This window comes from Orbicella faveolata, unplaced genomic scaffold, assembly GCF_042242905.1.
Source record: "Orbicella faveolata isolate gen_17 unplaced genomic scaffold, um_ofav_v1 contig_14, whole genome shotgun sequence".
Taxonomy (NCBI): Eukaryota; Metazoa; Cnidaria; class Anthozoa; order Scleractinia; family Merulinidae; genus Orbicella; species Orbicella faveolata.
In genome coordinates, this window is record NW_028301541.1 from 16442138 (window position 1) to 16454896 (window position 12759).

A 12759-nucleotide genomic window follows, 5' to 3' on the forward strand; every position below is an offset into this window, starting at 1 on the left:
CCAAATAACCTCTATAGTGAGTTGTTTTCGAAAATACCATTCAAAGGTCCTGAAGCGCTTTAGTTTTTTCGAAATCGAGGAAAGTTCGAAAATCGCCATTTTAGCTGCCCGACGTCGCCAAAAATGGCCGAAAATTGTGCATTTTCTCTTCGCTCGTACAGATCAACGCGATGATATCTATCAATATACTTTGGGTAGCTCATAGTGCATGTCTTGCTGTTTCTAAAGCATTAGTTTGATAAGCAAAAGCTCCAAGTGTAATCATAGGGACTTTAAGATCCAGGACGCGACGGCTCTAAGACGCCACCGGAAGTAAAATATCCATGGAGGGTGCATAGTGATCATGCCCAAGGCGTTTTGTCAGTGGCGCCAAATCGCGTCGAGAACGTCATTTGGCAAAGTTTGGCGTTGTGTACAGAACGTGAGTATAAAATCGTTTTTTTGTCCGTGAAAATAATGCTTTGTCTCCTTTTAACCTCTCAGACTCTCGGTAGAGTTACTTAAAATCTTGGTCCTAGATTGTAGTCAATTTGAAAGGCAAAGATGCGACAGTTAAGACATTTTTCATCATATATTCACAGGTGAACAGCTGGTTGAAGTCTTTGATCGAAGGATGTCATCCAAGCCAAAACCTCCCTGGTAAATATCAACTTTATTTATGTCTATTCGAGTCGATTGAACAAATCCTCGTACTTTTTACATGTGTTATGTTTGAGAAACATGTGTTATGTGTTATGTTTCGCGGACACTAAACGTGGTTTCATTCTGTCGAAGTATTGAATGTAAGCTTACACTCTTGTTATTTTATTTTTAGCTCGGTGATGTTTTGGTCAAACGAGCATGACGTGTTGTTGTGCCGAGAAGTGATAAATTTAAACCCTTTTACGTCCAAAAAAGGATCCACTCAAAGAAGCGGGATGTGGGAGAAAATAGCTCAAGTTTTGAACGAATGTACCCTACTGAGATTCAGCGTTGACAAGCGATCGGTTCGCGATCACATGAGGATTCTTTTAAACAAGCATAAAAGGAAGGTTAGAGCCGAGGAGAAGGCATCTGGTATAGCGCCCGGCGAGCCAAGCGAACTGGAAAATCTTTTACACACTATTATCGCTTTAGAAGAAAGTGCAGATGCTGAATCGTAGGAATTAAGAGCAGAGAAAATGAAAAATGCGAAAACGACCGAACAAAGGCAGAAGATGCGAGATTAAAGGCCATGGAAAAGCTGTCTGAGACTAGGAAAAGATTAAGTGAGAGCGAAGAGGAAAAACCCAAACGACAGCGAAGAAGTGGAAGTGATACGATGGAATTTTAAGCAGACAGGGCTAGGATAAATTATGAACTGAAGCAACAAGAGTTTAAAATGAACAGCAAGCGTTGGAGAGAGAAAAAATGGAATCAATGGCCAAACAGCAGCTACAAACACAACAGCAACAAACCGAAATGTTTAAAGTTATGCAACAGCAACAACAGCAAAGCCAACAACAGCTGGTTAACACCCAAATGATGATGATGCAACAACAACAAGAACAGTCAATGGCAATGATGGCTTTATTGGAGAAATTAACCAATAAGTGATCTATGATTTTGTGTCAGAAGTCAGGTTTTGCAGCATATTTTGCAGTACTACATATCATTCCCATAAAATAACTACGTACAATAATTGTACTTTACTGTTATGTATCGGTCAAATCCAAGCTTAAATATCCCCCTTGCATAGAAGAGCAAAATTAATAAATTATGGTCACCCAATTAAAATTCTAGGTGTGGGGAAATTTGATCAGCTGAAACGGACCTAGGTTAGGGCATTTGAATGGCTTTTAATCCTTTGGAGGGGGGAATTTAAACACTCAATAACTGAAAAGTTCAAATGCCCGGGGAGGATGATTAAGCTTCAATTCGACCGGTACATTAAAGTGGCACAAGCCAACATCTAAAACTACACAGTATCAACATTTTGGAGTGGCTTGTGGATAAAAAAATTTTAAGAAATACACTCCTTAATTTGCAGGCCCTCGAGATACATATGACATAAAACCACCTGTTGCATTATATTTTGTTTGAGGAGACTTGTATGTTAGCAACTGTTGCTGAATTGTTAAGTTGAAACTCGGTTGTCACCAGCAGCCAGGAAAAGTTGACTGATGTTGTATATGTGCACAATTGTTGCCAGTTTTTCAAGTGACAAAGAATGTTTTGTTTTATTACTTGAGGGACTCTCCTTGTACCTCTGTTCTCTGTGCAAGTAAGAGGCCTACCTTCCAGGCCATCCGTTGTGTTTTTAAATTTCAAACCAATCCACAAAAAGTTAATTAATATGATTTGAAAGGTACTGATTTGTGTGCACCTATATGAGCCAAATCATATTTGTTGCATAGATATCTTAGTTAAACCCTTCATATCTATCCCTTTCACTGATTATGCTTGGTAAAGAAAACATATAGGAAACTTTACTAGCCATAGCTAAGTAGAAATACAACATGTTTCAGTCCAAGAGTCTGGAACTCACAGGGGGAAGGTTAATCACAAAAGGAAATTTTTACCCACAACCCTCTTCAAGAAGCATTTTTGTCACAGGAATTATATATATAAAAAAACTTATATTATTCTCACGAACAGTCCACTGTGACAAAGCCCTGTTAATTAAAATAGCCATTTAATGAAGGTGGATCTAGTCCAAAAAAATCAGCTGCTGTGTTCGAATAAAAACAAGTTAAAGCATTTCTTAAAATAGAACATACTATGTACATTTTTCCGACTTGACTGAGTCCAATCTTCAAATTCTTTTTAAAATCTAAAAATCTGAAGTAGTTTACAATATCTCCAAATAACCATTCAACTGATGAGCGAACAGCACTCATGGACTCATTAAACATCTCCATATCTCGCGTTAGAATGCAAACTCTGAAAGGTGCCTGCAAGTGAACCCTGAGTGGGTATGCTGGATCCCCATATAAACACTTTACTCTACCAACAGGGTCAAATGCAAAGTTTTGTAAATCATCGTACAGTTGGGAGACTGCCAGCATTCTTGCATCGTGCATTCTGCCTTCTCAAAGAAGGAAAGAAGACAGGTTCCACTCTTAAAACAAACTAAGGATATGTATTTTATCGTTAATGTTCGCTAAAATCAACTAGCAGGTAGGGTATAAGGCATGAAAATAAGAAATTGAATAGGTTATTATTAATTATTAAAAAGAATTTCACCAAAAAATAAGGCAAAAGTAAGAGGCAAGTGAAATGAAAGAAAAATTCCATAAATATGGCATTGAAAGGAAAACAGGTTGCTTTGTGAATAGAAAAAATTCTGGGGCTTACCTACAAGCCCATAAATACTAGCAATCAGTCCATTGGGAAGCGTAATGGCCTGGAACTTGAGCGCATGTACGCGCTTGTGGCCATTATAAACAACTCGCTGGTTTGACATCGGCCGACTAATGGGCTGCACATGCAGTTCCGTCTATAAAGCCGAAACAGTTTTAGAGTGGACCGCATCTGTATACGTAGCGATTATCGGTGGGTTTAAAATACCATGGTTCCACTGTGTAACCTTGTGCCCGTGAGTGTTATATATCCCGTCTGTAACCTCGTTGCTGATCATACTGAGCTCTGGCACTGATCGCCCAAAGATTGGTATCATGTCGGAATAGCGGCATGGATATGCGAACCTCTTAAGCACGATACAGAGGCCTTCGGCTCCATCACAGATTGTTCCATTAGAGCACTTGAAGATGGGTGGAACTCTTAAGGCTTCAACAAGTAACGCGATATCCCTTTTGTCGACTTGAAAATCAGCATTCGACAGAATTTCTGTTTTCGAGAGAAAATTTCTCGTATGCCGAGTGCTGAAATGCAAGATTTTGTGGAGCATACGCCTCGTAAAGCACTGAAAATTCTTCGTCGTCTATAATTTCTTCCACCAAGCAAGGTAGCAGTAATTCTTGAATTTTTTTGAAGGAAGCCATTTTTTGTTTCTTCGTCAAAACCTTTGTACAGATTAATGCACTGATACATCGCGTCGCAAATCCTAACTTAGATTTCCCGCGCTTACAACGCCGTCCTCGTTCTAGGTCTTTCCCCGGTCACCGCGTCCTAAGAGCCGTAGCGTCCTGGATCTTAAAGTCCCTAATATTTTAGGCCGATACAAGGACCTTCATCGAAGCTCGTGAACGAAAGGGCTAATTTTTGCTAATCTCAATACCATCAAAAGCCCACTGGTACATTGAATTTGAAGTCGAAACTAAAATTTTCTATAAGCCCATACTCTATATTATGTTGTGTGAAAGTCTCTTCCGCGGGCCGGAAAGAGACATAAACGTGTGATACATTTTTGTAAATTCGTCATTCGTGAAATCAACATGAAACTTGGCCGCTACCTTCATCAAGAACAAAAATAAGCGAATGGAAACTTTTTTCGTCAATAAGGATACTTGTAGTATGTTTTTTTTTTTCCTTTTAGATTGTCCACATGATTAACTTTGGCAAACATTTGCAGTTGAATGAAAATAGACGCTGCTTTTGGTACATTGTAATGTTACCCAAATTTACTTCGATCACCGGCACGTGCATATCGCCCGAAACTGATTTTACTTCCGCCTGCTGTATGTTTCTTTTTGAAGGTTACAACTGTAGCACACATTATTCGTTCAATATCGGCAGTTTTAATTTTTGTGGAAGACCCATGGCCACAGCCGAACTTGACTTCAAGTAAAACAAAAAAAAAAAAATCGTTTTGAAACGTGAAGTTTTAGTAAACAATCGATTACAGTTACATCCATCATGTTTGGCGTGAATATTCGAACACAACCATTTCATGCAATCATGTACAATCTACTTTAAAAGTAACCGTCTCATCGCAGCATTTCTTGCAATCCTGGTCTGAAACCAGGTAATGATAACAAAGCGCGAGCAGTTGACGAGACTTCATGATCAACTGTCGAAACGTTGTAATTGTGGAATAAGCAAGATGATTCAACCTTTGGATTTCTTACTCGTGTGCTTGCAATTCTTATGGATACAATTGCCCCTGTCTTTTAACACCAGATTTATAGATGAATCATTCGTTTCCTATTACTTAATATGGCACATACTTCTGAATAAAGCACATACTGTGACATCATTTTTCTTGGAGTGTTTCAACCGTCGCTCGCCAGTTGCAAAACGTTAGCAGCAAGACAGAAAACCACAAAGGCTTCTTCGTCAATTGAACTACGCTGCCCAGATTTCATTCATACAAAGTTTCCAGACTTTGCCCTCTTTTAAAATTCCAAGACTACGCCGTTCTGTTGGCGAGTCCTAATAACTGTCATGGCGTTAGTTGAGTAAGTACTTGACTTTGTTTCGTGGTCCCAGTTCGGACAATTCGGCAAATGTGGATTGCGTGACAATCGGCCACTGTACCAAATATTTCGATATGTGACGTTTTGCAAAGTCAGGGAAGATGGCGATGTGGACCTCGAGAGGAAGGGGACACCCATATAAGAAGGACGAGGGTGCTCCTCGAAAATTTTGATCCCCTAAGATCCCCTTAGAGGTACCAAGATCCTGTTTTTTCACCTCTAAAAGATACCAATTCTTACATAACACGTCATCTCCCAGCGTCATATTTTTTTCGGCTCGGTACCCTAAAAGGCATAGCAAAAGCTCCCGCTTTGAACCTTTTGGGGCTGAACACCCTTAGGGCTATTAAAACCTCATTTGTAACCCCTAAAAGGTACGAAGAGCACCCCCGCCCCGGGGGGCGTGGACAGGGAATCCAAACTGCTCCTTGCTCGCCTCGTGTAGGCAGGGTGTTTTCTCTCTATGTCTGCGTGAAAAAAAATGGAAACTACAGTGGAACCTGCGCAACCACAACTCCACAAAGGGCCACCTCTCTGCAACGGCCACTTTTTTCGTTCCAGCGGACGGTCAATCTTATTTCAATCTCTCTATAACGGCCAACTCTCCACAACAGCAACAGCCACTAAAACGCGTCCCAACTGCCAAAATAGCCTCTTCACAACGGCCAGTTAATCAACAACTGACGAACGCTGTCTACAAAACCCCATTTTTTATTAGACGTGGTCTTGAAACTTGATCCATACCGCACGTCGATGGTCTCTATTTCTGTTTGGTTTCTGTCCTATTGATATATTTTGATTGTGTTACGAATTTACATGTTACACTAAGCCTTTCTTTTTTTTAATAAAAATGTTCAAACCCAAAAAAATATCGGTGTCATATTTCACCCCTACTAATACCGCTCGATAAAGGCGACTTTCCTCTGTCCCCAAGGTGGCCGTTGTAGAAAGTTTCGACTTTATTACCATTAATAAAAAAAAACCACACCCTTCCTAATCAACTTCAAAATATAGGTGCATTGCTCGTGCTTTTGGTATAGAAATGTACCAGGGACATGACTGGGATGGAAAAAGTAGGCCTAAGAGGCACTAGTCTTAAATGGATACGTGTTGAGAATTTACGTACATATTCACTCCCGTTGCCCGGTTCTTTTTTAAACCTATATAAACTATACAGTCGAACCTCCATTAACGGTAACCTCTCCACAGTGGCCTCCACTCTACAAGAGACATACGGTTTTTTTTTTTTTTTTTGTCCCGGTGGACAGTCCATACATTCGGGATGTTACTAAAACTGGTAACTGGGAACGGGGAACGGGGGAACGGGGAACGGGGAACGGGGAACGGGGAACGGGGAACGGGGAACGGGGAACGGGGAACGGGGAACGGGGAACGGGGAACGGGGAACGGGGAACGGGGAACGGGGAACGGGGAACGGGGAACGGGGAACGGGGAACGGGGAACGGGGAACGGGGAACGGGAAACGGGAAACGGGAAACGGGGAACACGGAACCGGGAACGGGAGTCTGGGAACGAATGTACAGCGGTAACCCGCCAAAAAATTCAACATGGCGGACAAAGGAAAAGAAAAGGGAACAGAAATGTGAGGAAGTGTTACGATTGTAAACATGGGTTTCTGCCGGCTGTGCCCCAGAGTCCAATATGGTACTGGGTTAAACAAAGCATAAAATAGCGCCTGGGCAGAAAATCGAATCGGTATTATCACATGCTTTCCCAATAGGTCAGTGCCAAATGCAGACTGCAAGACTGCAGACCAGGTACAAAATACAGACTAGGTACAAAATGTCGACTGCAGACTGGGCGCAAAACGTAGACAGAGAATTAAGACTGTTTTTCGTCTGATACGTGACAACATCTCATCTGAAAACATACCACGTGTCACGCAGTCGCTTTTCTGCGGTCATCTTTCACCAACATTAGCATTATTGTGGATTATTCCTTGCTTATTTCTTCATATATTTTGTCTTAAACAAAGCGGCCAGGCCACAGGTTATTTCTCTGCTACTCACCTGATTTGCGAGCTGACTTGCCGATCTCCGAAAGGCCGCCACGCTGCCGAATGCGAAGACAGCGGACGACCCGCGTTCAAAGACAGTCATGTGTTGTCACTTCTTGAAATCGTATTGATATACTCAGCTCGCGCACAAACTGAGAAGATATGAGTAGACTATGAAGGCTTGAAATTCTATTTAAGAATGACTGTGGCCTGACCGATTGGGGACGTAGGTTGTGTTAATACCGATTCGATTTTTTCCCCAGGCCCCATTTCATGCTTTGTTTATCTCAGTGCCAATGGGACTCTTCGCGTGTAACATGGAAATTTTTGTGGAAGATGAAAATTAATGTAAAGCCGCTTGTGCTGTCCAGGTGAGGAGAGTGCTTTTTTCTAGGCCCTCCTGAAGTTCCCGAAGCCTGAAATGGTCTAAAAATAATTTAAGAGGGATTACCTTGGTAATAAGGCCTATTTAAAGAATTCATTCTCTTACCCTTCATCCTCTGTTGATTTGTGATATTCCACAGGACTCCCATCAACTATCTACTTGTGAACCTGGCTGTAGCGGATGCCTTGTTTGCGTGCTTTGTTACACCACAGACTTTCTTGAGGATCTCTCCCACCCACCCAGGGGGAACATTTGGTACAGTTGTATGCAAATTAGTGACGGGTGGATGCCTCGCATGGACTGCTGCAACCTCCTCAGTAGTCACTTTGGTTGCAATTGCCGCTGAACGATATTTTGCGGTAATCTATCCTGCTGGTAACGTGGGCAAACTTACCAAGGGTAAACTGAAGGTGAGTCACTTACAAAGTTCAATTATTACTATTAATATGTACCAAACCAGTGGATAGTTTTTACACGCGTTCTGATTGGCTATTAAAGCTCGGAATACGCAGGCATTTATGAAAAGGGTCTATAAGCAAAATGCTTTCTTTGTTTTTTACTTTGACAGAAGAAGACATATTCGCAGTCTAAGAAGCAGCTGTAGCACTCATTTTGATTAAAAAAAGTTCAATTATTACTATTAGGATATAAACCAAACCTGTGGACAGTAATTTTAACGCATTCTGATTGGCTACAAAAACTCTGAATAGTTGTACTATCTGCCTCCCGAGCTCGTGAAAAAAATGTTTTCTTTGTTTTCTACCGTAGAGGGCCTCTAACCTTTAAATACTTGAGAAATCACTAAACAAATTCAATCTTTCGCGTGTTAAGGTGCCCTTAAAATCGGATCACTCTACCTGTATATCAGTCTCATCTTACGTCAGAGCATATTTTGAGATGGTTGAATCAGTATACCAAAAACTTGACAATTTAATGAAAATATATTTCCGGTTTTTCAGATAGATCCTCGTTGAGCCTGATATATAAAATAATTATAGGGAAACATCTAGTTATAACTCAGTTGTCGCATAAATTAAACTTAAAATAACACTCACGTGACAAGAGCGCAAAGTCAAGTCGTTGTTTATGAGATTATCACGAGTTTTGTGCCGAATTTTCCGCGAGTATTTCGAGTTTTTCAGTTGCATTGGCAAATTGTTAGCTTACATTATTGATGTCGTTAAAGAAGCACGAAAGGCCGTGCCCGTTATCTGGTGCAAAGAAGGCACACAAATTGTAAAGGTGTCTCGAAAATTTCCAGCAAGGATTGGGCCGATGCACAAGACAAACAGGAACTAGCTAGCTGACTATAAGAATCCTTTATCTGCGATGAAATGTTTTAAAAAGATGTCAAACCAGACCTACTAATCTAACTCATTAACAGTGCGAGGCGTATTGTTATTCGTTGAAACACGTATCTAAAAGATACTTTGATGCGCTAGCAGGCTTAAACAGTCGTCTGTTTTATGCTTTCCTATTTCAGGTGATCATTCCTGGTTCTTGGATCTTCGGATTGTTAGTCCACATACCAAAGTTCATGGCCTTAAACTTAAAAGACAATGCCTGTAAGTGGATGGATGAAGGATGGCTGCAAAAAGGTTTTTTTGTGTTCTGGTTAGCCATTATAGTTGCGGCCATGGTACTGATGGCTGGACTATATTCCAGAATCGTGTACACCCTGTGGTTCAAACGTAATGCTGAGAATCAACTCGCCTTCCAACAGAGGGTAAGTATTAACAAACAAGTTCAACACGTGAACATTTTTCTTTCACTTTCCCGACGATAACTACTGAAGTATTCAAATGAACGTTCATGACTGAAACTTCTATATAGCTACGTTTATTCGATCATATTCTGGTGCCCCAAACATTCTAGAAACCTTTTGTTTTAGCGTTATTGTTACTCTCCACCATGCAGTTACCAATGCAAACAGTCGCATGCCAAATACCATTCTTTCTGTGTTTTAAAATGTCTTCACGGTTGTAAATACTGTTAATACTTAAATTGAAAGGTTTGTTTAGTCTGAGATCCAGCAAATACTTCCTTAAAGTGCACTATGATCAAATTCTCGATATCCATTTTTTTTTTTTTTACATTTTCGTACACAATAGGTCTTTCCTAGATATCTTGGCAAATTTCAGTCTATTACGAACGTTAAAACTCATGTTTTTTGGACTTTTATTTCCGGGAATTTACGGCCGCCATAAATTTTCCTTGCTTCAAGTCTTGGTTGAGAATTGGAGAAATGAAGTCAATTTCTCAAAATACCACACGCGTTGAAATTACAATGACAATTAGTTCAGCAATTCGCACATAGAATAACAAAAACTTTGGCTCAGATATTCGTGCAATTTTCCACATTAATCGTTATTATAGTTTCAAACCGTGCAGTATTTTTGAGGAAATTACATCGTTTTCTCAAATTCTCAGCCAAGACTTGGAACAAGGAAAATTAATGGCGGCCGTAAATCCTCGGAAATAAAGCCAGTTCAAAAACCGCGGGTTCTAATGTTCGTAATAGATTGAAATTTGGCAAGATATCTAGGAAAGACCTATTTTGCACGAAAATGTAAAAAAATGGATATGGAGAATTCCATCATTGTAGCACTTTAAGAGAAACTGATATTTTCACCTTGCCAAAAATATGAACTACTGAAGACTTTAATTCCGTTAGTTCAGTTACCAGACTCCTAGTCCAGGACAGCACTTCCAAATCAATTTCTCGCTGTTACAGATTACAACACCATTCTCTAATTAATTTAAATAAATTTGTCGGCTCTGTTCTAATTCTTCTTTTATTATTTGAATTTGTAACATTAGGTAGCAGAAATGCCACCCTGTATAAATTGGAGAGTAAATGAAGTTTTGCATGTTTTTCTGTCTGTCTGTCTGTCTGTCTGTCTATATATATGTATCTTGTATGCACATAACGTTCTCATTGTGACACTGTTAGCGATATTTATCTGTTTGCAAAAATAAATGTTGACAATTCATTTGTTACTATCTAAATCGGAATCACGTCTCTCTCTACACGCAGGGCGTTCTGAGAGTGCGGAAGCGAGTCACTTTGATGGGGGTAACTGTCACTGCCATATTTGGAATCTGTTGGGCGCCTGACGTAATTGCACACAACTTAGACTACTTCACATCCCTTAGTACCAGTAAACAAGCGGACGCCGTTATTCATTTGCTAGTGCTGTTCAGTTCCGCTTTCAACCCATTTGTGTACGCTCTGGTTAACACAACCTTCCGAGAAAAGCTTAAGGGAATTATATGCTGTAGATGTACCGGCTCCGCGGGATCCACACGAAATCGAGTTTGCCAATTGCAATAAAACGTAACCTCTACGTCAGGGACATCGTCTTTGGAGTGATCAAAAAATCTAAAACATTTCTTCTTTTATTGCTACGGTTTTCATAGTTGACGGCATTGTACAGATTGAAGAGAAAAAGTTAGGATAAATGTTAGCACTTTCAACTAGCCTGCGAGACAAGGATTCTCTTCTCTTTTTCTGAGCAGTAAGAGAAGGGAATCTCTCACAGGGTATGCAACTCTACAGGAGTGTAAACTTACATAGAACTAAGAGAAAGGTTATCGTTATGCTTCGATTTGCCGCTATTCATATGGGCGCTATTCACTTTTGCTAGTTTAAGGAAGCTCTTTTATTGAATAGGGTGCGCTTGCAATGGATGGGCGCCCATTTCTTTTTGATTCATTATATATCCCAAGGTGGAACAATACTTTGATGAAAAAAAGATACTATAACTCAAGAACTTTGATAAAGTTGTTGTTTGCTCAGTTTGCACTATGAAAACTGCCCGTTTAATTTGAATGACTGCCTAATTTATACAAATGTGCGGTGGTAGTGCTTTATGCTAATTACATGGTTGTGCGTGCTGTGCGATAGATGCTAGTGCCAAGGTGTGGCATATGTTATATAGTGTAACAACTGGTTTAATGTTACGGTCAGAGTTTATTCTTAGTTCATTCTTCTAATCAGTCTATTCAATGTCAATGTCTTGAATGTCACTTTCGGTATTGGTGCCCCTGAAGAAAGGGAACGCTTATTTAATTTGCAGTAGGGGGTGTGCTTATTAGATAAGTGATACCTAGAGCATATACCATCTACGGGTGTATTACAAATTCAAAACATGACCAGCTTCCAGTTAGCTTGCACCAGTTGCCCAGAAGTCATCGCTCCAAACACCGTTCAAGCCCGAACCTTGTCCAGGCTTTAATATCATCACAGCTGCTTAAGTTGTGTATGTAACTGCGGCATGATCAATCAATTCTTTGTATTAATTGGCTTTTGTTATTCGTCCCCGAGCACGTGCGTATTCCTATGTTATTTTGGTAGCCAGCGCAACTATCATTTTTGTTTTCAATTTATAGTTATTGTAATAAATTAATCGTAGATCTGTGCTGAAACAAAAGTTTTTGTTTTGTTTGTTGTTGCTGCTGCATATGTTCGCTGCCTCTGTATATATAAACAATAGCTTCCATTTGGCGCGATAAAATGGTCGGAAATTTTTCCGCGGGCATTAACTGTTCCGAGAAGCGAACAGTTCTCCGAGAGCAAAGTTCGAGGAAAACTTTCGGCTCCGAGGAACAGATAATGTCCAGGGACAAATATCAGGGCCTTTTTTCAAGTTAAGTGTCACAGTCAGTAAGGACCAGGCAGGGTCCACGGATCGAGGTCGGCCGATTCCCTCCAAACTTTCAGCATACCGGTGGTATTTGTTGTAAAATAAAATAAATTTCATAGAATTTAGACCACCCCCTAGTTTTTGGTGCTATTTTGGCCACGTGAGACGGAAAATTTGGGTAAACTTCCAGGAATGATTTTACGTTTTTCGCATTAGCTTTATTCATTTATACGAACTGTACATACTTCCCAGCGTATAAACAGCTATGTCTCCAATATAAACGAATTTTGTTAAAAATAATTTACTTTGGATTGGTTCCAAATATCATCACTTAGAGGCTATCGTAAGTAAGAAGAATTTTGGCAATTTTCAAAG

General features: G+C 40.1%; 1 protein-coding gene and 2 pseudogenes across 1 annotated transcript; 2 read left to right on the plus strand and 1 right to left on the minus strand.

The window, feature by feature from the left end:
* Positions 1 to 776: 776 nt before the first annotated feature.
* LOC149114228 (uncharacterized) lies at positions 777 to 1755 on the plus strand (annotated as a pseudogene).
* Positions 1756 to 2606: 851 nt separating this feature from the next.
* Positions 2607 to 4108, minus strand: LOC149114229 (uncharacterized; annotated as a pseudogene).
* Positions 4109 to 7689: 3581 nt separating this feature from the next.
* Positions 7690 to 11072, plus strand: LOC149114230 (pyroglutamylated RF-amide peptide receptor-like). The gene is made up of 4 exons (XM_089286040.1): positions 7690 to 7724; positions 7878 to 8148; positions 9222 to 9464; positions 10776 to 11072. Exons 1-4 carry the CDS (start codon positions 7690 to 7692, stop codon positions 11070 to 11072), a joined length of 846 nt encoding a protein of 281 aa, XP_089142166.1.
* The last annotated feature ends 1687 nt before the right edge of the window (positions 11073 to 12759 follow it).

Bases quoted from the DNA above. Each gene is read 5' to 3' on its own strand.
- LOC149114230 (XM_089286040.1), top strand. From the start codon at position 7,690: ATGAAAATTAATGTAAAGCCGCTTGTGCTGTCCAG. The intron at 8,149-9,221 runs GTGAGTCACTTA...TTCCTATTTCAG, and splicing joins TTACCAAGGGTAAACTGAAG to GTGATCATTCCTGGTTCTTG. The intron at 9,465-10,775 runs GTAAGTATTAAC...CTCTACACGCAG, and splicing joins AACTCGCCTTCCAACAGAGG to GGCGTTCTGAGAGTGCGGAA.